This window comes from Dendrobates tinctorius, unplaced genomic scaffold (genome assembly GCF_039654945.1).
Source record: "Dendrobates tinctorius isolate UK_male_01 unplaced genomic scaffold, ASM3965494v1 ptg000082l, whole genome shotgun sequence".
NCBI lineage: Eukaryota > Metazoa > Chordata > Amphibia > Anura > Dendrobatidae > Dendrobates > Dendrobates tinctorius.
The window spans coordinates 2,632,850-2,659,532 of NW_027361750.1; the positions used below are offsets into that span (position 1 = coordinate 2,632,850).

Genomic DNA, 26,683 nt, shown 5'->3' on the forward strand with positions numbered 1-26,683 from the left:
CAGCAGAATCATATAGCACTGGCTGTGCATCAGTGCACTCCATGTCATATTCATCTTGGACTGGGGAATTCAGGATTTCACTTGATAACTTACGCATGGTATGTGAAAAGAGCTCCAGGGAGTAATCTGAAGTGTGGCCTGCCGCATCCTTCACTTTTGGTGGGGGTGAAGGACACAAGGAAAGGTGTTGTTCCTGACCAGGAGCCTGCACTGATGACTCAGTGCTTGCAGTTTTTGAAACTTCAGAAGAGGAGGCGATAGAGCTGGAGACTGTTTCGGCAATGTAAGCCAAAACCTGTTCCTGATGCTCCGGCTTTAAAAGCGGTTTACCTACTCCCAGAAAAGGGAGCCTTCCAGGCCTTCTGGAGCCAGATGATGAGGCAGGCTCAACACCTCCTGCCTTAGGTGCTATTGTGCTTTTGGCACTACCAGCAGATGCACCACCACCACCATCAGTTCCAGATGGCCCCCCCACCCATGTCCGTGGCCTCTTCCACCATACTTCCTCATGTTTGGGAAAATGTACCAAAAATACCAGCAGATATATGGTACTGTATGAGTAGTGTACAGCTGTATACGGTGTAGTGGAAAATTTAAATCTCCGCATTTATTTTTGGAGTCACACACAGACGCTCACTCAGTATGGATTTGACCGTAATACAAATAGCAGATATACGGTACTGTATGAGGAGCATACAGCTGTATATGGTGTAGGGGAAAATTTAAATCTCCGCATTTATTTCTGGAGTCACACTGAGACGCTCTCTCAGTATGGATTTGACCGTAATACAAACAGCAGATATACGGTACTGTATGAGGAGCGTACAGCTGTAAACGTTTAGGGGAAAATTTAAATCTCCGTATTTATTTCCAGAGTCACACACAGACGCTCACTCAGTATGGATTTCACCGTAATACAAACAGCAGATATACGCTGCTGTATCAGAAGCGTACAGCTGTATACGGTGTAGGAAAAAATTTAAATCTCTGTATATATTTTCGGAGTCACACACAGATGCTCACTCAGTATGTCTTTGACCGTAATACAAACAGCAGATATAAGGTGCTGTATGAGGAGCGTACAGCTGTATATGGTGTAGTGTTATGAGCTCTTTTTCTGCTCCACCAGTTGAGAGTTTCCCTTCCGTTCTCCCTCTGGTGGTGACAGGAGGTAGTGAGGTTGGTTTAAGTGGTAGTGATCTGCCACCTGGTGAGGAAGATAATGATTGGATCTCTGGAGTATCAGACTGGATATAAGACAGCCGACGCCCTATCCTGGTGCTGGTGATTCAGTCTGCTTCTCAGGTCTAGGACTCAGCTGAGTTCCAGTCTTCTCAAGATAAATTCATTTTTTGCTAATGTTCACACTTGCTCTTGTTGGTCTTTTCAGTTTTTTGTGTGGTCAGCCAGCCCGGCTGGGCTGTGCTGAATTTCCACTCTTATTTGCCAAATTGCCTTTTTTTGTCACTTATTAGATTGGCCTCTTTTTGCTCTGTCTCAGAATATTTCAGAGTGCTGATATAGTGGGAGAAGTCTAGTGACTTCAGCGTTAATTTTGCTATCAGTTGTGTTGGACATTTTGTAGGGTTTTTTGGCAGACTACAGACAGTGTCTTTCCTTTCCTGTCCTTTCTAGTTAGTTTGGCCCCATCGTTTGCTCAGCCTATTTTCCTGCCTTTGTTTGTGTCTTCATCTTTTTTCACCGTCAATAAATGTGGGGGGCTGTCTCTCCTTTGGGGTCTGCTCTGGGGCAGTTAGTTTTCCTCTTTTCCTGCTTTAGGCTTATTTAGTTCTCCGGTTGTGACGAGGCATCTAGGACCACCGTAGGAACGCTCCACGACTGCTGCCAGTTGCGTGTTAGGATCAGGGGTCTGCAGTCTGCATAATTACCAACCTCTTTGGCCTTCTGAGACTTAGCTTGTGGTGTTTTTATTTCCTCCTCGGCTACCCGTTCATAACAGTGTAGGGGAAAATTTAAATCTTCATATTTATTTCCGGAGTCACACACAGTCAGCATGTATTTGTCCGTGATACCAGCCGGTACACGGTAGTGTGTGAGGAGCGTACATCTCTATATGGTGTGGTAAAAAATGAACGGTCGGTAACTGTGCAGAAAAAAAGAATAAAAGTATTATTGCTGTGTGAAAAGCAGTCTGCACAGCAGTGTACACACAGACTAATAACCAGCGCTGGTGCACACAAGAAAATCTTCCCCGTCACTGCACACTAACTGTACAGCACAATTGCTATCAGCACAAGCACATAAGAACTTCTTATATCTTTACTGCCCTAACTCTCTCCCTACTGATAAACAGAAACCTCTCCCTACTGTTAAGATTGGCAGAAGTAAAATGGAGGTCGGCAGTCAGGGCTTTTATAGACACTATGACGCCCCCCAAAGCAAGCCAATCACTGCAATGCCCTTCTCTACGAAGGTGGTGGACGCTGCACATGTCAACTCGCTGCCCACAGTGTACATCCTTGCTCATTGGCTGAAAAAAGGCACCTGCAAGCATTCTGGGAAATCAGACTTTGACGCTCATTTTGCCGATCGCATGGCCGACTTCACGCTACGGTCGGGTTTCGGTTGGCGAAACCCGACTTTGGCATAAGTCGGCGACTTATGAATCTAGTCGACCTGTTTTGCTCAACTCTACTATATTATATTTACTATTAATTGATGTGAGGATCTGTGGTTGTGGGTTGTAGTAGTCACCTAGGCAGGTTAACGATGCAGCTATTTTTTATTTCTTACTGTATGTCCATGGTCTTACTGCACTTTTGAGTAGATAACCACAATGCAATGCCCCCAGTCCACAAGATCCCAACCTGGGGATGGTACTTCCACTGCCCATGTACCAGGTGATATGCACTGTCTCCCATCTTTCTGCTGGCACACAGCTTTTATATATCCCGTCCCATCAGTATAGTATGTAGTCACAGTCCATGCTCTTCTAGACGATGGATTCCACAACCGTAGCATGTGTATCCAGCTCCAGGCAGCATCAGTCCTTGGGATAAGTCGTCTGGATTTGAGGAACTATTCTAATACCATAGCACGTGTATCAAGATCCAGCTGGCCACCGATCTCCAATCTCCAAAGGCCATCCATACATGGGGACCAGAACCTCAGCAAGAGATCTTTGCCCCTCGACATCACTGCACCAACTCCCTCACTAAACATGCGGTTTATTATTCTCCCTCTCCTGGGATCAGGCCTTTGGATGGGCAGAAGTGTTCACACCCTGCCCCTTAAACATCTGCTGAAGAATATTCCAGAAGCCCAGTCTCCTGCCTGTCAGCAGGGTTGTGTATTAGGGAAGCCCCATGCACAAAGGAACAAAGACACACATGCCCCCCATCATATGCAGGACGGTGTGGCCAATGTGTTTTCCATGATCTTCCATTAAGCTCTATAGCAGGGCTACATAGGTTGAATAACAGACACAAAGGCCTTCATGTCCAATTGGGTGATCAGGGTGTGATGGAAAGTTAGGATGCCACTTTAACTGTTTTGGTGTCACATCTTTTGACCAAATATGTTATGTGTATGTACGTCACATGTTGGAGGAAACTTAATCATAGGCCAACCCCTTTAAGGTTCATCTTCACAAAGAATTGAAAATGTGAATTTAGTTTTTTCAGTATTTTCTTCCTGTGGGATAAGCTCCTGTCAAAATTGTTAGTCTTCAATAAACATGGAATCTACATCAACTGTATATATTCATGAAGATGTCTTGGGAAAATAGCAAATGACTGCACATAGTGTACATACAGATTCATACACATACTGTATGTAAACATATGGTCAGCATTAGGCATGTGTTGGTCAATAATATCAACACACGACTTCATAATATAATATACATACTTCGCAAATAATTTTTTTTTACTGGAAACAGCAGACAAAGTCGCTTCCTCACCCTTCTGGCAGTGGCTTATCTCGCATGGCAACAAATACATATATATATATATATATATATATATATATATATAAAGCTGTGTGTATGTATGCATGTGTGTGTGTATATATCAAGCCATGCCTACTTCACATAGCCCCACCTACTGGCAGCTGGAGAGTGGGGTTGCAGAGGGAAAGTGCGGGACTTGGGTGGAGAGTGGAGCTGCGAGGGAGAGAGAGGGACAGAGATGGAGAGTAACACTGTGGAAAGTTAGAACGGGATGGCACGTGGAGAGCAGGGCTGTGGAGGAAGACAGCGAGGCTGTGGAGGGAGAGAGCAGGACATGGATAGAGAGTGGGGCTGCGGAGGGATAGAGCGGGATGGCGCATGGAGAGAGGGGCTGTGGAGGAAGAGAGGGGGATGCATGTGAAGAGCTGGGCTGCTGAGGGAGAGCGCGGGACCGCCAGTGGAGACAGTGACTGCAGAGGGAAAGAGCAGGACAGTGAGTGGAGAGCAGGATGGCGAGCGGAGAGCGGGGCTGCAGAGGGAGAGAGCAGGACAGCCAGTGGAGAGCGGGGCTGCGGAGGGCAGGATGGCCAGTTGGAGACAGGGGCTGCTGAGGGAGAGAGTGGGGCTATGGAGGGAAAATGCAGGAAGACGATTGGAGAATGGGGCTGTGGATGGAGAGCTGGGCTGCAGAGGGAGACAGTGGGACTGCAGAGCAAAAGATGGGCTGCTGAGGGAGAGCAGGATGGCTAGTGAAGACAGGAGCTGTGGAGGGAGAGAGCAGGGCTGCTGAGGGAGAATGCAGGACAGCAGGTTGAGAGCTGGGCTTCGGAGAAAGAGAGCGGGACGGTGAGTGGAGAGCTGGGCTGCAGAGGGAGAGAGTGGGACGGCAGTTAGTTACTATGCCCGAGCAACGCCGAGCTCTTCAGCTAGTGATATATAAATCTAAAATGCCGGTCCCTCTTTCATCTAAAATCTTCCTACATGGACAGTTGGCAAGATCCTGTCACACTTATAGTACAGCAAGTGTGAGTGACAGGTTTGCAGAGGGACCAGGTATGGACAGTAACACACAGAAATGGTACTCACTGTCTGCTTGGGCAGGAGCGTGGCTATAGCGATGGAAACCTTGCTCTTTGACCTGCGGGAGGGGAGGAGCGACAGCAAAGCACTCTGATGCCCGCAGGACCTTATGGTCATGTGACCGCATGTCAGAAGGTGGGCGGGGCTTACAGCCAGCCTCCAAAAGCACTGATGACAGTGTTTAGAGACACTGCAGGGAGAGGAGAATAAACCGTTGTCAGGCAAGCCAGGGGTCATGCATAGGAGGCACAAGTAGAAACAGAGACAGATATCAGTGCAGGGTCAGACAGAGCATAAGGTCATACACAGGACGTCAGTAATAGTACAGAAGGGCGATCACAGGGAGGTCAAGACAAAGCCAGTGGTCATACACAGGACACAGGAGGTCACGCAGGAACAGAATCACAATCCAAGAGACGTTACCGTAGTCAAAACCGAGTCATATACCAATCAAGCACACAGGGACAGGAGAGAGCACAAACGAAGCAGGGTCGGCAACACTCAAGCAAGGAGTATAAACGACAGGGAGGGGTGCTCACCTGAAGCTATAAAAACCCTCCCTGGCATCAAAGAGAGGCTCTCCCTATTAACCCCTGCACCATTTGTCCAAGATACTGAATAACCATGACAGTACCCCTCCTTCAACAGGGGCCTCCGGACCCCCAGGCCTCCCCGGATATCACACATGGTACGCCCTGACCAGATGATCTGCGTGCACCGACCTAGCCGGTACCCATGATCGATCCTCCGGACCATACCCCTTCCAATGGACGAGATACTGCAGAGAACCGCGAACCCAACGAGAATTCCAAATGGCCATCCACCGATACCGGAGGCGGTAACGGTGTGGTTTCCTCCCTCACCGAACCTACAGGTTTGAGTAAGGATTTCTGAAAAACGTTATGCAATTTTAAAGAAGATGGAAGGAGCAAGCGATAAGCCACCGGGTTAATCACCTCCATTATCACATATGGACCAATGAATTTAGGACTCAACTTTGCGGATGGCAATTTTAAGGTTATGTTTCGTGTCGAGAGCCATACTTTGTCCCCACAATGTAGGGTCTTACCTGGATCCCTCTTATTGTCCGCATAGTGTTTGTACTTTTCCTGCGCCTTCCCAATACTTGCTCGAACCTTTGCCCACAGATCACCAATCTGCCTGACCGAATCTTCGCCCCCTGACAGTTTGAATCCAAACGTGAAACCTCACCAAAATGCGGGTTTAATCTTAGATTAATTAAAAAAGGTGACCTACCTGTGGATTGATTAATCCGGTTATTAAAAGCGAACTCTGCCAAGGGCAGTGCGTCGCACCAGTCATCTTGCAATGTTGAGGTTAAACACCGGAGGATTTGTTCCAATGACTGATTGGTGAACTCCGTTTGTCCATTGCTCTCCGGATGGTATGCTGAGGAGAAAGACAGAGAAATCCCCAACTTCCTACAAAAGGCTTGCCAAAATTTTGCTATAAATTGTGTCCCCCTATCGGATACAATATTAGTAGGTACCCCATGGAGACGACTGATTTGTGAAAGGATATACTTTGAAAGAACCTCTGCTGAGGGTAGTTTGGCCATGGGTACAAAATGTGCCATCTTTGAGAATCTATCCACGACTACCCAGACCATCGTGTTACCCCGGGATGGAGGGGGATTGGTGAAGAAGTCCATGGACAGATGCATCCACGGCCTTCTCAGAATTGGTAAAGGTACCAATTCCCTGGCCGGCCGGAAATGAGAGCTCTTAGAATGGGCACAAACCCCACACGCAATGATATGATCCTTAATTTCTGTAGACATAGATGGCCACCAAAACACTTTTTTTACGGCCTCACATGTGGCCGCAATACCTGGGTGAGCACCCAACTTAGAGTCATGAAACTCCCGTAACAACTCGGAACGTAGATGCTGTGGTACAAACAATCTATGAGGAGGCTTGGCCCTTGGAGCTAAAGATTGAGTCCCCACAATCTCTCGCTCCAATTCTGACGATAGCTCTGCAATAACCACCCCGGGTTGAAGAATGGATGACGGTGGCTCGGGGGCAGACAATGGTTCAAAACTTTGTGACAAAGCATCCGCCTTCACGTTCTTGGATCCAGGCAGGAAAGTAATAAAGAATTGAAACCGAGAAAAAAAAGTGACCACCGGGCCTGTCTGGGAGTCAATCTTTTCGCTGTTTCAATGTACTCCAGATTTTTGTGGTCCGTGATGACCGTAATTGGATGTTCTGCCCCCTCCAAAAAATGTCTCCATTCTTCAAATGCCAGCTTTATCGCCAGGAGCTCCCTATTTCCCACATCATAATTTCTCTCCGCCGGAGAGAATTTTTTGGAAAAAAATGCACAGGGTCTGAGATTTGTGAGAGTAGCTGGTCCCTGAGACAAAACAGCCCCCACCCCCACCTCGGAAGCATCGACCTCCACAACAAAAGGCAGGGATGGATCAGGTTGTACCAGTATCGGAGCAGACATAAAACAATTTTTCAGAATTAAAAAGGATTGTTTGGCCGGGAGGGACCAATTTTTGATATCATCCCCTTTACATGTGAGGTCGGTGAGGGGTTTCACTATTTGCGAAAAGCCTCTAATAAATCTCCGATAATAATTTGCGAACCCCAAAAAGCGCTGGAGACCCTTTAAGTCCTGGGGCTGAGCGCACTCTGCAATGGCCTGCACTTTTTTTGGATCCATCCGAAACCCCTGTGGAGAAATGATAAGCCCTAAAAAGGTTAGCTCCTGAACAAAGAATGTACATTGTTCCAATTTGACAAATAATTGGTTCTCCCTGAGTCTCTGAATAATGATTTTCACATGTGACAAATGAGAGTGCTCGTCAGTTGAATAAATAAAAATATCGTCTAAATAAATGTCAACAAAGCGGCCAATTAGGGCCGCAAATATTACATTGATGAAGTTTTGAAAAACTGCTGGAGCATTAGCGAGGCCAAGTGGCATCACAAGGTTTTCAAATAACCCCTCAGTGGTGAGAAAAGCAGTTTTCCATTCATCTCCCTCTTTTATTCTTATCAAATTATACGCCCTCCTAAGATCTAACTTGGAGAACCACTTTTCCCCCAAGAGTTGGTTGCACAGATCTGGAATCAGAGGTAAGGGATATGCATTCTTGATGGTGATTTTGTTGAGTTCCCGAAAGTCGATGCAGGGACGCAGGCCACCATCTTTTTTTTTTACAAAGAAGAACCCCGCTGCTATCGGGGAAACTGAAGGTCTAATATGACCTTTCCGGAGACTTTCTGCTATATAATCTTTCATTGCCAGCCACTCGGGTCCTGACAAATTAAATAGACGGGCTTTGGGTAATTTGGCCCCAGGGATCAGGTCAATGGTGCAGTCATACGGCCTGTGTGGGGGTAATGCCTCGGCCTCGCTTTCGGAGAACACGTCCTCAAACTCCTTCAGGTATTCCGGAATACCCTCCAGACAAACAGAAGACTCATAGACAGGTTTTGCAGAAGAAACACAGCACACAGATTTATAGGAACAGTCAATACAATTTGGGCCCCATTTAACAATTATTCTTTTCTCCCAATCAATTACCGGGTTGTGCCGTTGAAGCCACGGCATGCCCAACACCAGCCCTTCAAGCAGGTTGTCCATCACAAAACATCTCATGTCCTCAACATGGGAGGAACCAACCTGTAAAACGAAATTATTGGTAACATAACAGATACCCGAATGGGGGAGGAGTCAATGGCTACGATTTTCAGGGGGGTCCCCAACCTGACTGTCCCTATCTTGACCCTGGAGACAGTGCTGGAACTGACCAAGGCTGTAGAAATAAAATGATTATTGTCTACCACCAGTTCAATACTTAGCAAAAATTTAGAGCATGAGGAAAAAAGTACCTGGGGGTCTGGGCAGCCTCCTCGATCACCACCCAAACCTAGTAGTTTCGGGCAGTCTCTCCTCCAGTGCCCTGATTCCCCGCAGTAGAATCACAGTTGTTTATCACGTCGACGTCTCCTCTCCTTTTCTCTGATCGAGGTGGCGCCAATTTCCATGGGCATAGAACTAGCCTCTACCTCCTTGCTTCCAAAGAAGAGAGATGTTTCGGAGTGCATCACTCCTCTGGCTCTCAGCCGGCGATCCATCCGTACCGCCTGGGTCATGGCCTCGTCCAGAGTGTCGGGAGGCGGGTGCAGGGCCAGGGCGTCCTGAAGGCGTTCTGACAGACCTCTACGAAACAGTCCCCGGAGTGCAGCATCATCCCAGGTGACCTCGGCTGACCACCGCCGAAACTCCGAGCAAAACCACTCCGCAGAGTGACGACCCTGACGTGCAGTCATCACCATGTCCTCTGCCAGGCGTACTCTGTCAGGCTCATCGTAAATACGGCCCAAGGCCTCAAAGAACGCATCTACAGTCATACGTTCGGGTGCTGTATGTGCTAGCGAAAATGCCCAAGCTTGAGGGGCACCCCGCAGCAAGGAGATAACTACCCCCACCCTTTGAAATTCTCCCCCGGATGAACGGGGCCTCAGGGAGAAAAATAATTTGCATCCCTCCTGAAAAGCCCTGAACTCCTTTTTGTCTCTGGAAAAGAAATCGGGCAATTTGACCGGAGAATTAGGAGACGTGAGAGCTACATCCCTTTTCTCAGGAGCCATAGCCCCTTGCACAGTGCTGACCAGCTGTTGCTGGGTGTGGGCCAGACTGCGTTGTTCCACATTCATCTTTTGGAACATCTGTGAAAGCTGTTTAACTTGCTCAGACAATGCCTGCATCGGATCCATGACAGTGGCAGAAGCCCCCACACACACACACACACCCGTCCGGTCAGAGGGAAGCAAGAGGAGAGGAGACAGGAAATGGTACAGTCGTGTCACACTTATAGTACAGCAAGTGTGAGTGACAGGTTTGCAGAGGGACCAGGTATGGACAGTAACACAGAGAAATGGAACTCACTGTCTGCTTGGGCAGGAGCGTGGCTATAGCGATGGAAACCTTGCTCTAGGATCTGCGGGAGGGGAGGAGCGACAGCAAAGCACTCTGATGCCCGCAGGATCTTACGGTCATGTGACCGCGCATCAGAAGGTGGGCGGGGCTTACAGCCAGCCTCCAAAAGCACTGATGACAGTGTTTATAGACACTGCAGGGAGAGGAGAATAATCCGTTGTCAGACAAGCCAGGGGTCATGCACAGGAGGCGCAAGTAGAAACAGAGACAGATATCAGTGCATGGTCAGACAGAGCACAAGGTCATACACAGGACGTCAGTAATAGTACAGAAGGGCGATCACAGGGAGGTCAAGACAAAGCCAGTGGTCATACACAGGAGGTCACGCAGGAACAGAATCACAATCTAAGAGACGCTACGGTAGTCAAAACCGAGTCATATACCAATCAAGCACACAGGGACAGGAGAGAGCACAAACGAAGCAGGGTCGGCAACACTCAAGCAAGGAGTATAAACGACAGGGAGGGGTGCTCACCTGAAGCTATAAAAACCCTCCCTGGCATCAAAGAGAGGCTCTCCCTATTAACCCCTGCACCATTTGTCCATGATCCTGAATAACCATGACAGATCCCATACAAATAGCATTGTTGTTGGCCAATCCCACAAATAGCATGTTTTGCTGACTTTACTTTTTAATAACTTGAATTAACTTCCATTTATGTGGATATTAATTAAGTTTCACCCAAAATGCAGGAAAATGTAGAAAATGGTAATGGTAAGAACCAAGGTAAATGCATAGTCAGGTGGATTCAGGCAGCTAGTTATGAAATATAATTTTTCCTATTTGCTATAAATGTTGTTGGGGCAGAATGAGATTCCTTGAGCCATGATTCAAATTGTATACATTTAATGGTAAATTTTCGACTAGAAAAGTTATGCCCACATCTCAGTCCCTCCGTTTGCCAAAAAAAATAATATCTCCATTTTTTTAGAGCATGTTCAGCTATTTCCTTACTTGTGAAGATTTTAGAGTTGAAGCTCCCAGCAATGATGCCACAATGGAAGTGGAACTTTGGAAGCAGAAGAATAGGTTTGTATTTTTATATTTATTTGTTTCTTTCTTTGTCTGATTTGCAATAACTCTAAAATAATTTATGACTCAACCAATAAAGTTATTAAACGGAACCTGTCAGCTGGATTGTACACAGTAACCTACAGACAGGGCTAGGTTAGCGCCATTATACTGATTACAATGATACCTTGGTTGATGAAATTCGTTTTGTGGTTGTTGTTTAATCTTTGTTTTCAATTTTGAGTTAATTACAGTATATACTCATGCCCCGGAAAGGGCCTGTGTCTTCATGTGGTGCTCTGCTTAGGTATTCATATGTATGGCTTCTGACAGGTTACTCACTGATCCCTCAGTGACCTGCCTCCTAGCTTACATAATCACCGATAACTGCTACTGTGCTGCTACTGCACAGGTGCCTGCGGCGCCATCTTGGAGAAAGTAATTTTTTTTGCTCTAGCAATATGGTGCCGTCGTATTAAGTCACCAAGTATTAGGTCTTGTTTCCAGAGGGATCAAATACTTATTTCTCACTGCAAAATGCAAATACATTTATATAATTTATACAATGTAATTTTCTAGATTTTATTTTTGATATTCTATCTCTCAATGTTAAAATTCACCTACCCTTAAGGGTATGTGCACACATTGCGGATTACCCTGCGGATTTTTCTGCACATATTTTGCTAAATCCGCAGGTAAATTGACCTACATTTTACCTGCGGATTTAGTGCAGATTTACTGCGGATTCCACCTGCGCTTTTACACCTGCGGATTCCTATAATTGAACAGGTGTAAAACTCTGCGTAATCCACACAAAGATTTGACATGCTGCGGAAATGAACCCGCATCGTTTATGCTGCTGATTTTTCCGCAGCATGTGCATAGCGTTTTTTATTTTAGATTGACTTTAATGGTACTGTACAACGCAGGAGAACCCGCAATGTGTGCACATACCCTTAAATTATAGACTGTTCATGTCTTTGTCAGAGGGCAAACTTACAAAATCAGGAAGGGATCAAATACTTACCATATTTCTCCCACTGTACCTTTGATGAATGTATCCACATACTTATATTGTAACTTGATCTGTCCACAGAACTTTCCAAAATGCATCAGGCTTGTTTAGATGTTCTTTTACATACTTCTGATGCTGAATTTTATGGTGAGGATATAGGAGAGGTTTTCTTCTGATGACTCTTTTATGAAGGTCATATTTGGGCAGGTGCGTCTGAACAGTAGAACAACGTACCACAACTTCAGAGTCTGCTAAATCTTTCTGAAGGTCTTTTGCAGTCAAACGGGGGTTATGATTTGCCCCTCTATTGATCCTATGAGCAATTCTTACTGAAAATGTTCTTGGTCTTCCAGACTTTATTCTGACCTTAACTGTTCCTGTTAACTGCCATTTTTTAATTACATTTCGAACTGAGGAAAGGGCAACTTGAAAACTCTTTGCTATCAGCTTATAGTCTTCTCCTGCTTTGTGGGCCTCCACCATTTTCATTTTTAGAGTGCTAGGCAGCTGCTTAGAAGAACCCATGGCTGCTTTTTTTGGCACAATGTTAGAGGACGTTGGGTTTTTATAAAGCTGGGAAATTTGCATCACCTGGCCTTTCCTAGCGAAGATAGTGAATAAGCCATAACTCTAACAGACTAATTAAGGTCTGAAACCTTGGTCAAATTTATCTGAGCACAAACATTTCCTAGGGTGCCCAAACTTTTGCATAGGTCCATTTTCCTTTTTATTAATATTTAAAATGTAAAAAATTACAATATATATATTTTGTTTAACATGCAAAGGAATTGTGTCATCTTTAGCATAGTTGAGAGAATTTGTTTGGATTTGGTCGCCAAATCTGAATTTGTTATATTCGTGCCATATTGCTTCCCTATTCGCGCCGAAAGTATGTTTGATGATCAGTTCTGAACATATTCGGTAATGTCTACTTCCATTGACTATAATGACGTTCAGCTATGTTCGACAAATATTGCAAAAACAATATTCGCTGCCGATCGTATTCGGAACTGAATGCAAACAAATTCGCTCAACTCTAATTTTTAATTTTAGGCCTTTTAGAGATCATTTTGTCTTCAAATTTCATAACTGTTCACAATAACAGTAATTCTGACCAGGGGTGCTGAGACTTTTACATGCCACTGTATACCATGCTGTGTAAAAGTTAAGGCATGTATGGAACAAATGAATCCAAAGAAAGAAGCAAAGCATCGGCACCATTATATCGCCAATTAATTCCTCACAATAAAACACACTAAACGCTTTTATGCCCTGAGAACAGGTGCTCTATCCCTGAAACAGTCAATTTAAAAATCCCTGGCTGCCGTCTCTGTCCTCCTGCATGGCGGGTCCCAATGGTGAGTACTCTCTGGTTGTCATTGGCCCGGGTCGCACAGCACACTGTGGACAACAGTGGAGGAAGAGCAGGACTTACATTGTGTACTGTATTCTGCTTCCTCCACTGTGCCATTCCAGGCAGGCTGCAGCATCTTGGAAAACAGGTCAGGGGAAGAGACTCACTGCGCGGGACATCTCAGAGAGGAGACCGGGGGGGTGGGGAGCTCACTGCACTGGAGAGCTCTGCAGCAGCAGGGAGCTGAAATCCTCTGTGCTCTGTGTCTCCATCCCCCACAGTGGGTCCTGCAGTCCTCTCCAGCTTATCTATGCACTATGTGGCCGAGCCCCATGGCCCATCTGAACAGAACACCTGAGGTCGTAGATTAGTATGTGTGTGTTTGTATTTTTACATATGTGTGTACAGTATGTGTGTGTGAATGTATATGTTTGTATCTGTGTATGTATGTATGATATATGTGTATGTATCTATGTATGTATGGTAAATGTGTGCATGCATGTATGTACGGTATATGTGTGTATGTATATATGGTGTTTGTCTATGTGCATGTATGTAAGTTTGTGTATGTACGGTATATGTGTGTATATTTGGATACTATATGTGTATATAAGTGTGTATGTATGGTATAGGTATGTACAGTGTATGTATGTGTATCTGTGTGTATGCACGGTGTATGTCTGTATGTATCTATGGTATGTGTGTGTATGTACAATATATCTGTGTGTATTTATGGTATATATATATATGTATGTATGTACTGTATATATGTGTTTATTTGTGTAAAAAAGGCCGACAAGAGGAAATTCGAATTTGTGGTCAATGTAAGAAGTTTCATAAATTATGGTAAATATAAAAAATAAATAAAAAAATACAAATAAATAATAAAAAAACAATATATCTTTTTTATAAAAATACCTTTATTCAGATATGGTAACAAATGGTAACACAAAACACGTGTTCTCTGTGTAAAATAATTAAAAATTAATAACTAAGTATATAATAAAATATCAGAGACACAACAGGCCAGCAATAATCAGTCAGAGATATATACATAAAAAAATAAATTGGGTATATAGCCTATAAAAATTCCTCTCTTAAAAAATGTATAAACAATTAATGAATAATAATAATAGTGATGATAGAGAATACTAAATTAGTAAAAACACCCTAAAAAAGCAAAATATAACCTAATCACAAAGTATGCATAGTCATAAAATCATCAAATGTGACCTAATAAAGAAGAGTGCAAGGTGCAAAAACATTCAATGTGAATAATGCATATTTTAAACAAAAATAATAATAAAAATAAATAAAGTGCAAGGTGCAATATTGCAATAATATATCAATGTGATGGCAAAATATATTACTCTTTAGCAAAATATATGGCTCTTTAGTAAAATATATGGCTCTTTAACAGAGAAAAAAAAGTGCCAAGTGCAATATACAAAAAAACAAGTGTAACCATAAAAAGTGCCAATGTGCATACAAATTAGGGAGCAATATAACAGAGGAGGAAAATAAAAGGGGTATATACCTAAGCACGGCCTGCCGATCACAGAGAAACACAGCCCCGACGCGCGTTTCGGAGTTAATCCTTCATCCCTGACAAAGAAAAATAAGGTTGGTAATCACCGTTCATAACATCCACCTTTATTGCATATAAAAAATCTTCGTCATGTTAGGGAACAACATGGAGGAAATCCCGAAGTCCTCCGTTTTGCTGGTATGGAAAGGGTTAACTTACCCAGACAGGGAGGTGACTTGCATGGTCTGCTTTTGAGAAGGGAGGCTAGGTGGATTCTACAGACCTGTGCAACAGGTCCAATAGGTCTGAATGATAGGGTTGACATGTCGGTGTTTCTGTAAAAAGCAAAATATAATTTTGTATATTTGTTATATATGCTGCTTTGATTGATTTTTTTTGTAACAATGATGTTTTCTAATTGTGTATTCTATTCAAGTGGGTTGGTTGCTTTGTTTGAAATCAAACATTCTGATGCTGGGAGGGGCGTGGTTACCTTTGGCTGGACACATGGCCGGTGCCATTTTGATGAAGATTTTTTTCTCACAATAGTATAGATAGTATAGGACTAAAGCATAAATGCATATAGGCATATTTGCCATGTATTATGCTACAATGCAGGCGCTACCGCCGTCACCATTTTTATTAATGTATTTTATTCTTTGTAACCCCACAATATGATATGCAGTATGTAAAATAGGGGGCAAGTCACTGAAGGATCAGTGACCTGCCATATGCCCACACTGATGAATATGTAAGCAGAGCACCACATAAAGCCCACCCACAGGCCACCCTGGTGTGCCAGGAACTCATTAGCTGAAAACTACAAATAAATATTAAACAACAACCACAAGACGGATTTCTTCAACCAAAGTATCATTTTAATCAGTATAACGGTGCCAACCCGACAGTGTCTATTGTTTACTGATCAAAATCCTGCTGATTGGTTTTCTTTAAGCCTCATACACAGCTACTTCAGTTTCAGTTAATGGCTGTGGTTCAACCTACATATGAAAATAATTACACTAGTTTGTTATGATTGTTTACTTATATATCTAACTATAATCCTACAAAATCCCTGACTTTGTGAGCAAATATACCTAGAAAAATCAATTGTGTTTAAAGGCATGGAATTGTCATACCAAATATTGGTTTGATTTAGATGATTTGATTTTTGGATTAGCTTTTTTATGTTGCAAATTGCAATTTTTTACCAATATGTGTACAATAAAATGTATTTTCTTAAATTATTTTTGTGAAGGGGACTTTTTATTTTTTTATTAATTTTACTTGCAGGTGTTTTATAAATATATTTTGCATAACTTGCCCCCAGGAGATAATAAAATATCCCTTGAAAACATATTTTTTTCTTGATTGCTCATTTTATCCACTGTAACCTGGATTTCCATAGGAGGCCAATTCACAGGGGTAAGCAGCCTACTGCAGTGATGTAATTCACTGTCCGAGCTGATATGGGTCTGATAGAACCCATCAGTTCTGCTGTTTTGGGTAGAGACCCAGCAATAATGTGATCACCAAATCCTACAAAAGCATCAGCAGTGTTGATGCTTCTGTTTGTTGCAACTGAATTTGGCAAAGACAGTAGGAATAATAACCAACTTCAATCTTTTCCCCAGGGTTCTAGACTGTGCTTGAGAGTCATGTACAGGACCTACATCTGCTATATTACAGGAGCTTTAAACTTGTACCGTAAATTTACATAAGGTTAAAACTCGGGACCATGCGACATAAATTTACGCACTTGGAATTTAAAAGGTTTACCTGGATCTGTCACCAGATTTGCCAATACACAATATATATATATATATATATATATATATATATATATATAGTTGTGGCCAAAAGTATGGACACCCCTGCAATTCTGTCAGATAATACTCAGTTTCTTCCTGAAAATGATTGCAAACACAAATTCTTTGGTATTATTATCTTCATTTAATTTGTCTTAAATGAAAAAACATAAAAGAGAATGAAGAAAAAAGCAAAACATTGATCATTTCACACAAAACTCCAAAAATGGGCCAGACAAAAGTATTGGCACCCTCAGCCTAATACTTGGTTGCACATCCTTTAGCCAAAATAACTGCAACCAACCGTTTCCGGTAACCATCAATGAGTTTCTTACAATGCTCTGCTGGAATTTTAGACCATTCTTCTTTGGCAAACTGCTCCAGGTCCCTGATATTTGAAGGGTGCCTTCTCCAAACTGCCATTTTTAGATCTCTCCAAAGGTGTTCTATGGGATTCAGGTCTAGACTCATTGCTGGCCACCTTAGAAGTCTCCAGTGCTTTCTCTCAAACCATTTTCTAGTGCTTTTTGAAGTGTGTTTTGGGTCATTGTCCTGCTGGAAGACCCATGACCTCTGAGGGAGACCCATCTTTCTCACACTGGGCCGTACATTATGCTGCAAAATTTGTTGGTAGTCTTCAGACTTCATAATGCCATGCACATGGTCAAGCAGTCCAGTGCCAGAGGCAGCAAAGCAACCCCAAAACATCAGGGAACCTCTGCCATGTTTGACTGTAGGGACCGTGTTCTTTTCTTTCAATGCCTCTTTTTTCTCCTGTAAACTCTATGTTGATGCCTTTGCCCAAAAAGCTCTACTTTTGTCTCATCTGACCAGAGAACATTCTTCCAAAACGTTTTAGGCTTTTTCAGGTAAATTTTGGCAAACTCCAGCCTGGCTTTTTTATGTCTCGGGGTAAGAAGTGGGGTCTTCCTGGGTCTCCTACCATACAGTCCCTTTTCATTCACACGCCGACGGATAGTACGGGTTGACACTGTTGTACCCTCGGACTGCAGGGCAGCTTGAACTTGTTCGGATGTTAGTCAAGGTTCTTTATCCAACATCCACACAATCTTGCATTGAAATCTCTTGTCAATTTTTCTTTTACGTCCACATCTAGGGAGGTTAGCCACAGTGCCATGGGCTTTAAACTTCTTGATGACACTGCGCACCGTAGACACAGGAATATTCAGGCCTTTGGAGATGGACTTGTAGCCTTGAGATTGCTCATGCTTCCTCACAATTTGGTTTATCAAGTCCTCAGACAGTTCTTTGGTCTTCTTTCTTTTCTCCATGCTCAATGTGGTACACACAAAGAGACAGGACAGAGGTTGAGTCAACTTTAATCCATGTCAACTGGCTGCAAGTGTGATTTAGTTATTGCCAACACCTGTTAGGTGCCACAGGTAAGTTACAGGTGCTGTTAATTACACAAAATAGAGAAGCATCACATGATTTTTCGAACAGTGCCAATACTTTTGTCCACCCTCTTTTTTATGTTTGGTGTGGAATTATATCCAATTTGGCTTTAGGACAATTCTTTTTGTGTGTTTTCATTTAAGACAAATTAAATGAAGATAATAATACCAAAGAATTTGTGTTTGCAATCATTTTCAGGAAGAAACTGAGTATTATCTGACAGAATTGCTGGGGTGTGAATACTTTTGGCCACAACTGTACACTGTATGTGTGTATATATATATATATATATATATATATATATATATATATATATATATATATATATATATAGTAATTAGATCTCTTAGCCTTTATGAGGTTGGTATATTCACTGTTAAAATCAATTCCAGAATGTCTATTAAAATTACAATTTCAATATTAGGCAGAAAAAACTTCAAATGGGTGTTATGTGACAATTCTGACATGGATTTTTACTTCAAGTCCCTCAGCCTGATCTGAGCTAAGATCAATTTAATAATTTCTAGAGTTTGAATTCTAAAATGTGTTTTATTTTTACAAGTAAACTTTGGTGAAAACACTTTGGATAATTGAAACTGACTAATATATTTACAATTTTAGATTGAAGGACCTGTCCACAGCAATGCAGAAGCAGCATGAACTCATCAAACTAATCATTCAGAAAATGGAGATCGTATCAGAGGCGGATGATGAAGACCAGCATGGCAGCTTTCAACATAATAAACCGAATAAACAGAAGATGGAACGCAAAGACAGCAAATGGGATTGTGTGGTGAAAGCTGTAAAATGTAAAATGTAAAGCTTGTTGAACTGCTGCAGTACTGCTCATGTATTCGTCTTTCCATAGAATCGTATTTCAGGGCTGATTGTGTTTGCTGCATTAAAATGTGATAATCATGGTGTATATCTTGTCCCATACCAAAACTGGTTCGCCCTGATAATATGATTTTAGTTTGCAAACCTTGATTCAGGAGTTATTTTATGAAATGTATCCCTGGGAGGTCACATGTAAAAATTACTCTTTCCCTTTTATCCAGTCTGAAAGAAAGGAGATTCTTGTCAAGATCTGTTGGGTATTTAGTTTGAAAGTTTTTTAAAAAGGATTTTGGAGAATTTCTGCTTAAAGGGACTTTGTCAGCACGGGATGACTGTACAAACTAAGTGCCACCGCTTGGCACATCATGGTGGAGCCAATCATTTAGATCCACCTTCTTAACTGCTGGTTTTCCCCTTATCCCCACCATTCCCTTATTTGATTGACTTCTCTGGCTTCATAGAACCAGAGAAGGGCAGAGATATATGGAAGACAAGCTGGTTCGGAAGGTCTATATAAATGATCGGCCCTGCCATGACACACCGACCAGCTGTGAGCACAGAACGACAGTTCAAACAAAGGACAGAGTCCCTTTAAAAAAAACTCCTGGAAAAAATCAATGTGAAAATAGCTTCAAATTAAAAACTTTGACTGCTGATTTTGAAGAGCTTCTGATGATATTCCAAGAAATATCAGGCTACAGAACCCAACCCAGATACAATGCCAGGAAGTGCATCTCTATTTTCTAGTTTCTTTTCCAAATTTACATAAAAAGCAAGTAGTGTTTTCATCTGCTGCTCTCCTAAATGCTTGATCTGCATTGTGATCCCTATGTAATTAAATGGACTCTGTCAGCACAGAATGACTGTTCAAACCAAGTACAGGTGCCCGACTCTCCAAAGTGGGGTCAGTCATGTATATACACCTTCCCAGCTGCTTGTTTTCCCTCTATCTCCTCCATTTTCTGACTCTATGAAGCCAGAGCTGTCATCGATCAAACAAGAGGAAAGTGGCGATAGAGAGAGAACAAGCAGGTGGGAAGGTGTATATAGATGATTGGTCCCAACATGCATGGAGCACAAGTGGCAGGATTTAGTTTTAGCAGTCATCCTGTGCTGACAGTCTCTTTAAATGATATGGACACCGGTAGGGGCTATTTATCTTTACTTAAAAGGAAACTTGTGACTTCAAAAAATATTTGCCTGAAGACATAGTGGTAGTTTGCCAGTAAATTGTATTAAATCTTGACTGTGAGTTTACAAGGAGAAAATAAATCAATAGGTTCCTTCCAGTAGCTCGCTTCCAGTGATTGGGTCAGAGCAGGGAGAGGTTACAGTCACATATAGGGTTCACGCACACTAGCGCATATAAAATCTGTCTCATTCCCATCCAGGGGAATGGGACAATTTTTTCTCACTTGTCATCCATGTGCAACTCGTTTGTTTTACTCAGCAGCTATTAATCTTTTAAAGGATCATCTATAGTTTTGCATCTTACAGAATTGCAATATATCCATAAAATCCGGATACTATACTGATGGCCCACATGGCACCTGAATTTTTTCTTCCACCAATCCGATTTCGGAGTTAAATGTTTTAACTCATGCCAAGTACAGTTGAGAAAAAAATGTGCTGATCTGCACTGCCTTATTAAATAACACTGTTCCGAGTGCAATACCTTTTTATCGGAATGCGCTTGTCCGATTTATACGCTAGTGTGAGCGAACTCATAGAATCATAGAATCGTAGAGTTGGAAGGGACCTCCTGGGCCATCTGGTCCAACCCCCTGCTCAAAGCAGGATTCGCTAAATCATCCCAGTCAGATGTCTGTCCAGCCTCATACAGTGAGCGCGACTAATCCCTCCCGCTCACACTGATTGACTGTCTGTTCTGCAGTGTGTGTAAAGCAGGCTGTCAATCAACGTGCCAGGGATTGATTGCTGCCAGCTTACTATGTATTGAGTGGTGTCTGTAACAGCTTGTAGCCTCAATGACTGGAAGTGGCTGCAGGGACAATATAACTACATTTTTTCCATGTAGCTACACTTCCAATAAGCCTGTCAGAGAATGCTATTTAATCCCAGCTTAGCATTATATCCGCAGGTTAATAATGATGTCTTTGGAGGTGACAGCTTCCCATTAAATGCAGCCAATTTGGGCAAAATTCATTTTTGTAATACAGTTTGATTAAAAATTATGAAACAATTTGGCATTTCCAACCTGGCTGCAGAATAAGTAAATCCATCTGTAAGTTCAGCCTGATGTCAGAATTTGTAACCCTTACCTCTTTTCTTTTGAACTTGCCAATAACGTGACTTATAACCACATCATTACAAGGTGAATAGTGATGATGAGCGAACGTACTCGGATAAGGTGTTCTCCGAGCATACGTGTGCTAACCGAGTATCTTCGGCGTGCTCGAATAATACGTTTTAAACCTCATGCCTGCATGTCTCGCGGCTGTTCGACATCAGCAACACATACAAGGATTGCATAACAAACAGGCAATCCCTGCATATGCTACGGCTGTCGAACCGCCGCGAGACATGCAGACGAGGGACTAAAACATTTTTCAAGCACGCCGAAGACACTTGGTTAGCACACGAGCGTGCACGGAGAACACTTTATCCGAGTAGGTTCGCTCATCACTAAAAAATGAACTTTGGCAAACTATCATTTTTTACATGCTCTTTATTTGGAGTTTCCCATATAAAAAGGAAATTAGCTTATAAAAAAGAGATTAAGTAAGCATCAGCTTGGTTATTTTTGTACTAGAGAATAGGGGATAATGCCATGTTCTCTATGTAATTCCATGAAATTATTTTATTTATTTTTTTATGTTAAATATATTTTACGCCTGTCTTTTCTGTATTTTAAGTGGTAATCATTGTGTCAATAATTGGATATATTTATGTGACAGAGTAAAGGTATTTTTATTGTGTATTTTTAAAAAAAATAAAGACAGGTAAATGCATGTAATTGCACAGCAATGCCAGAACACTAAGGCCTCTTTCACACATCAGGTTTTCGCCGTCAGGCGCGATCCGGCGCTTTTGACAGAAACCGGATCCGGCGAAATGCAATGCCGGATCCGGTTTCCCCCCCATTGACTTGCATTTGCGCCGGATCGCGCCGGATGGCCATGCGTTTCATCCGGTTTTCGCCGGATCCGGCAATGTGTCGCGATCCGGCGTCTGGAAAAAACGGCTACTGTAACGTTTTTTGTCTCCGGCGAAAAAGCCGGACACGCCGGATCCGGCGCGTCCGGCTTTTTCACACAATGAAAGCCTATGAGCGCCGCAATGCGCCTGATCCGGCGAAAGCCGGATCCGGTGGCCGGATCCGGTTTTTTTGGTCTGAGCATGCTCAGTAGCTCTGCCCACTACAACCTGTCAAAGAAGGGCTGTAGGAACATGCTATATATAGTTTTCCAGTAGCCAATCCCGTTCGGAAGGCCACAAGGGTCAATTTTAAAAACCAGATCCGGCGTAATCCGTCGAAAAACGGATAGAAAAACGGATGAACCGGATGAGACGGATCCGGTTTTGTCTGTCAAGAACAAGACGGATCCGGCAGAAAACCGGATCCGGCACATCAGGTTTTACAAAACATTTGCCGGATCCGGCATTCCGGCGGATCGCGCCTGACGCCGAAAACCTGATGTGTGAAAGTAGCCTAACACTGAACATGAGCTTTAAAAAATTAAAAAAAAAATGTTTGGTTGGGCAATGGAGGCATCCTTGCTTACATTTCCTCTTAGCTCCAGAAATCATGAGAAAGCTGCGGCATAAAAGCCACCTTGGAAAAAGAAACAAAAGTTTATGGTCCACATATTTCAAGATGATAACAAAATGTCACCTTATGGGCAAAAACATGCATATTCTGAAAAATTTGGGATTTTTCTACTATATTAACCAAAAGTAAAAAAAAGTGAGTATGGAATATCTGGAAGAGGTATGAGGTTTGCTTTACATGCAAACCTGCTCCTATTCTGTCTTCAAGACAGTATCAAATGGTACTAACTTAATTACGTACTCTGCCTTTTTATAGTTTACTCTGAGACATCTAGTCAGTTTTTATTATTCTGTTTGAATTGAGTAAAAAGATTTACAGAACCCTGGTCCAGCAGCTAGTCAGTGGTTGCCACACCAAAGACTGTGCACGTGCTTCTACCTGCTGGCATCCTCAACTATTCTTCTCATTAGAAGGGTTTGTGCAACACCATCATTGTGGCGCAACACGTGCATAACATCGCACCGCGCCTGATAGTTAGAAGAGGCGCTGAGGATACTAATGGGTTGGAGGAGGTTTGCTGAGCTCTGGTCCAGCAGCCATGGACTATCAATGCTGACTGATGTACAAGGGTGCTGTGAATCATTTGGCCCAACTTTAGAAAGTAGCTATTCTTTCAATCAAGTTATTATGTTACTGATATATGTATGGGTTAAACAGTCGTGACCAAGAGTGTTGGCACCCTTGAAATTGTTCCACAAAATTAAAGGGAATCTGTCACCCTTTTTTTCGGCTTGCAGCTGCTGGCATAGACATCTGGGGCTTATCTACAGCATTCTGTAGTGCTGTAGATAAGCCTCCAATGTAACCTGAAAGATAAGAAAAACATGTTATATTATACTCACCGGGGTGGGCGGTCCGGTCTGGTGGGCGTTGCGGTCCGGTCAGACGCCTGCCTTCTTCATGCGATGACATCCTCTTCTCCCGTCCTGTTATGGCTGCAGTGCAAGCGCACTGCTCTGTCCTGCTGAGGGCAGAGCAGAGTCCTGCAGTGCGCAGGCGTCGGGAGAGGCAAATTGGATATAATTTTAACCCCCAAAATAGGCCGGACAAAATTGTTGGCACCCTCAACTTAATATTTGGTTGCACACCCTTTGGAAAAAATAGCTGCAATCAATCGCTTCCTATAACTATCAACGAGCTTCTTACGCCACTCAACTGGAATTTGGGGCCACTTATTTTTGCAAACTCCTTGAGGTCTTTCATATTTGAAGGGTGCCTTCTGCCCACAGCAATTTTAAGATCTCTCCACAGGTGATCAATGGGAATTAGATCAGGACTCAGTCATTTCTGACCACTTCAGAACTCTCCAGTGATTTATTTCCATCCAATTCTGGGTGATTCTTGAAGTATTATTGACATCATCATACTGCTGGAAGATCCTTAACCTGGGACACAAACCCAGCTTTCTGACACTGGGCACTACATTGTAACCCAAAATCCTTTGGTAATCTTCAGATTTCATGATGCTTTGTGCACGGTCAAGGCACCCAATGCCAGAGGCAGAAAAATAACCTAAAAACATCTATGAACCTCTACCATATTTGACTGTAGGTACTGTGTTCTTTTGTACAGTAATTTCTTTTCCAGTAAACAGTTGAATGATGTGCTTAAACAAACACTATCTTGGTTGTTTTCCCAGATGAATATTGGTTTACTCACATATTTTTTGGAAAACTGCAGTCTAGCTTTTTTATGACTCTGGGTCAGCAGTGGGTGCTGCTGGGTCCCCTGCCATAGCAATTAATTTCATTCAATGTGGATGGATAATTCGCACTGACACTGATGCACTCTGAGCTTGCTGTATAGCTTGCATTTCTTGGTATCTTGATTGGGGCTGTTTATCCACCATCTAGACTATCATGTGTTGCAATGTTTCATCAATTTCATCTGTTGACCAAGCCCAGGGAGATTAGCTTTAGTTCAATAGATTGTAAACTTCTTGATTATATTGTGCACCGTTGACAAAGGAACATCAAGATCTCTGGAGATGGTCTTGTAACCTTCAGATTGTTGATATTGTTCAACAATTTTGTTTCTCAAGTCCTCAGATAGTTCTCTTCTCATCTTTCTGTTTCCATGGTTAGTGTGTAACACAGACACACAATGCAAATAGTTAGTCAACTTATCTTGTTTTATCTGGTTTCAGGTGTGATTTTCATATAGCCCACACCTGTTACTTGCTACAGGTGAGTTTTAACAAGCATCATATGCTTAAAGCAAAGCTATTTTCCCAAAGTTTTGGAAAGGTGCCAACAATTCTGTCCTGCCCATTTTGGGAGTTTTGTGTAAAATTATGTCCAATTTGCCTTTTTTTTCTTATTTTTTTGTGTTGTTCAAATGGGCACAAAGGAAACAAACATGTGAATAATAAAACATGTGTAAATGCAATAATTTTGGTGGAGAAATACTTCATTTTCTGGAAAGAATTCAAGGGTGCCTAAACTTTCGGACATGATTATTTATATATATGTATATATAATACAAATTCTTGGCCTCTGAGCTCTTATAACATGCTAGCATTTCTGTCGCTATTAGATTTCTCTTCAATTTGTGTTGTGTACACAAGGGTCATGCTCAACAGTCATCACAGTCATCACATTAGTATCAGTGCAGGATTACAATGAAGGATGTTATATGGCTGTTTGTGCAGCTCTGTAACTGAGCAGTTCTGGCTGGCACGACACCCAAAACAGTTGATTGTCGGGGTTGCCGGGTGTCGCATCTTTACCGATCTCCCATGGATGACCTAAGGATAAGGTCAGCAATGTTAAAGTAGTGGACAACCTCTTTAACTGTAGTTGATGGAATGCCCTCCACAAAACATGCCCACTACACTTGTGCACAGTAGTCAGAAGGTTATTTTCGGACTGTCCAGGTGCGCACTGTAAAATGAAGTGGAATAAGAACTGTTACCTTTCCCATTCAATCCCAGGAGATAATTTAATTGCATTTTGATAATTCTATGTAAGTTCACAGCCAGATAATTTCTTTTCTGCAATATAATTTCTTTCTGTTCCTGTTTGTGAGACTTTGAATGTAATACATTTATGCCTTGTTCACTAAATGTTTGTTATTATATCATTGATAATGTAAGATTGTAAAGATCTCTGATTACAATTGTTATACTATGCCATTAAGGTCAGGCAGTTGACAAACTGCTGTATAAAAAAATCAATATATTGTAAAAAGTTGTGAAGTGCAAATAAAAAGTCAGTTTTTGGCTAAATGATTGTTTTCTTTGTGTAATACAATTAATGTCCAGTTGTAACACATGGAGCGCGGATAACCCAATACACCGGGCATGGGCCAGATTCTTCTCATTGACACATGAGGGGTGGTGGCCGCGCCTGGTGCCTCAGTGTGGTGACATAGGTGCATGGCTCTGGGCGTACGAGGGTTAACACAGGAAGTTCTGTCCCCTCACCTCTATAGTGTTTGGTGGCATTTCAAGTGGTGTTACCGTGATGAAGGGAGACAGGAGAGTCGCGAACATAGCCTGCAGGGGTCCCCATATATTAAAACATAACCTTTAATCAATTATTAAAAAGACAAATATCTCAAACAAACCAAATAAAGTGCTTGTGCAAACCAGTGCTTATTAAAAAATGGTCTTATCACTGTTGATGGACAAAAGATCCCGGCCTCCTTCCGGAAGTACCTTGTCGGGAGATGGATCCAAACAAGGGAAAGGGGAATATATATGGGGAGAGAGACATAAGCGGTATGTATTAATTTCCTAGACTCCTTGTCTTGCCCCAGTATTGCTCCTGTCCTAACAAGGACAGGCCCCAAGTGGACCCTATAGTGATACCTCCAGTGATATGGGGCTGAATACTCCCTACGCGTTTCTTCTCCAATGGTGGGGATTCATCAGGGGAGTTTATAAGATTTGGGAAGTAACAAAAAACTAATCCAGTCAGTAAGTCAAAGCAGGCCCTGCAGTGGCAAGG

The 26,683-nt window shown here is 42.6% G+C and overlaps 1 protein-coding gene across 3 annotated transcripts in view; it reads left to right on the forward strand.

Annotated features, from left to right (window-relative positions):
- Positions 1–25,959, forward strand: part of TRPA1 (transient receptor potential cation channel subfamily A member 1) — a 255,109-nt gene extending 229,150 nt beyond the window's left edge. For all 3 annotated transcript variants that reach the window (XM_073583844.1, XM_073583843.1, XM_073583845.1), the window contains 2 exons: positions 10,903–11,000; positions 18,725–25,959. In XM_073583844.1, the coding sequence (XP_073439945.1) occupies positions 10,903–11,000; positions 18,725–18,923 (297 nt within the window). In that variant the 3' untranslated portion in view covers positions 18,924–25,959. The remainder of the gene's footprint in view (positions 1–10,902; positions 11,001–18,724) is intronic.
- The last annotated feature ends 724 nt before the right edge of the window (positions 25,960–26,683 follow it).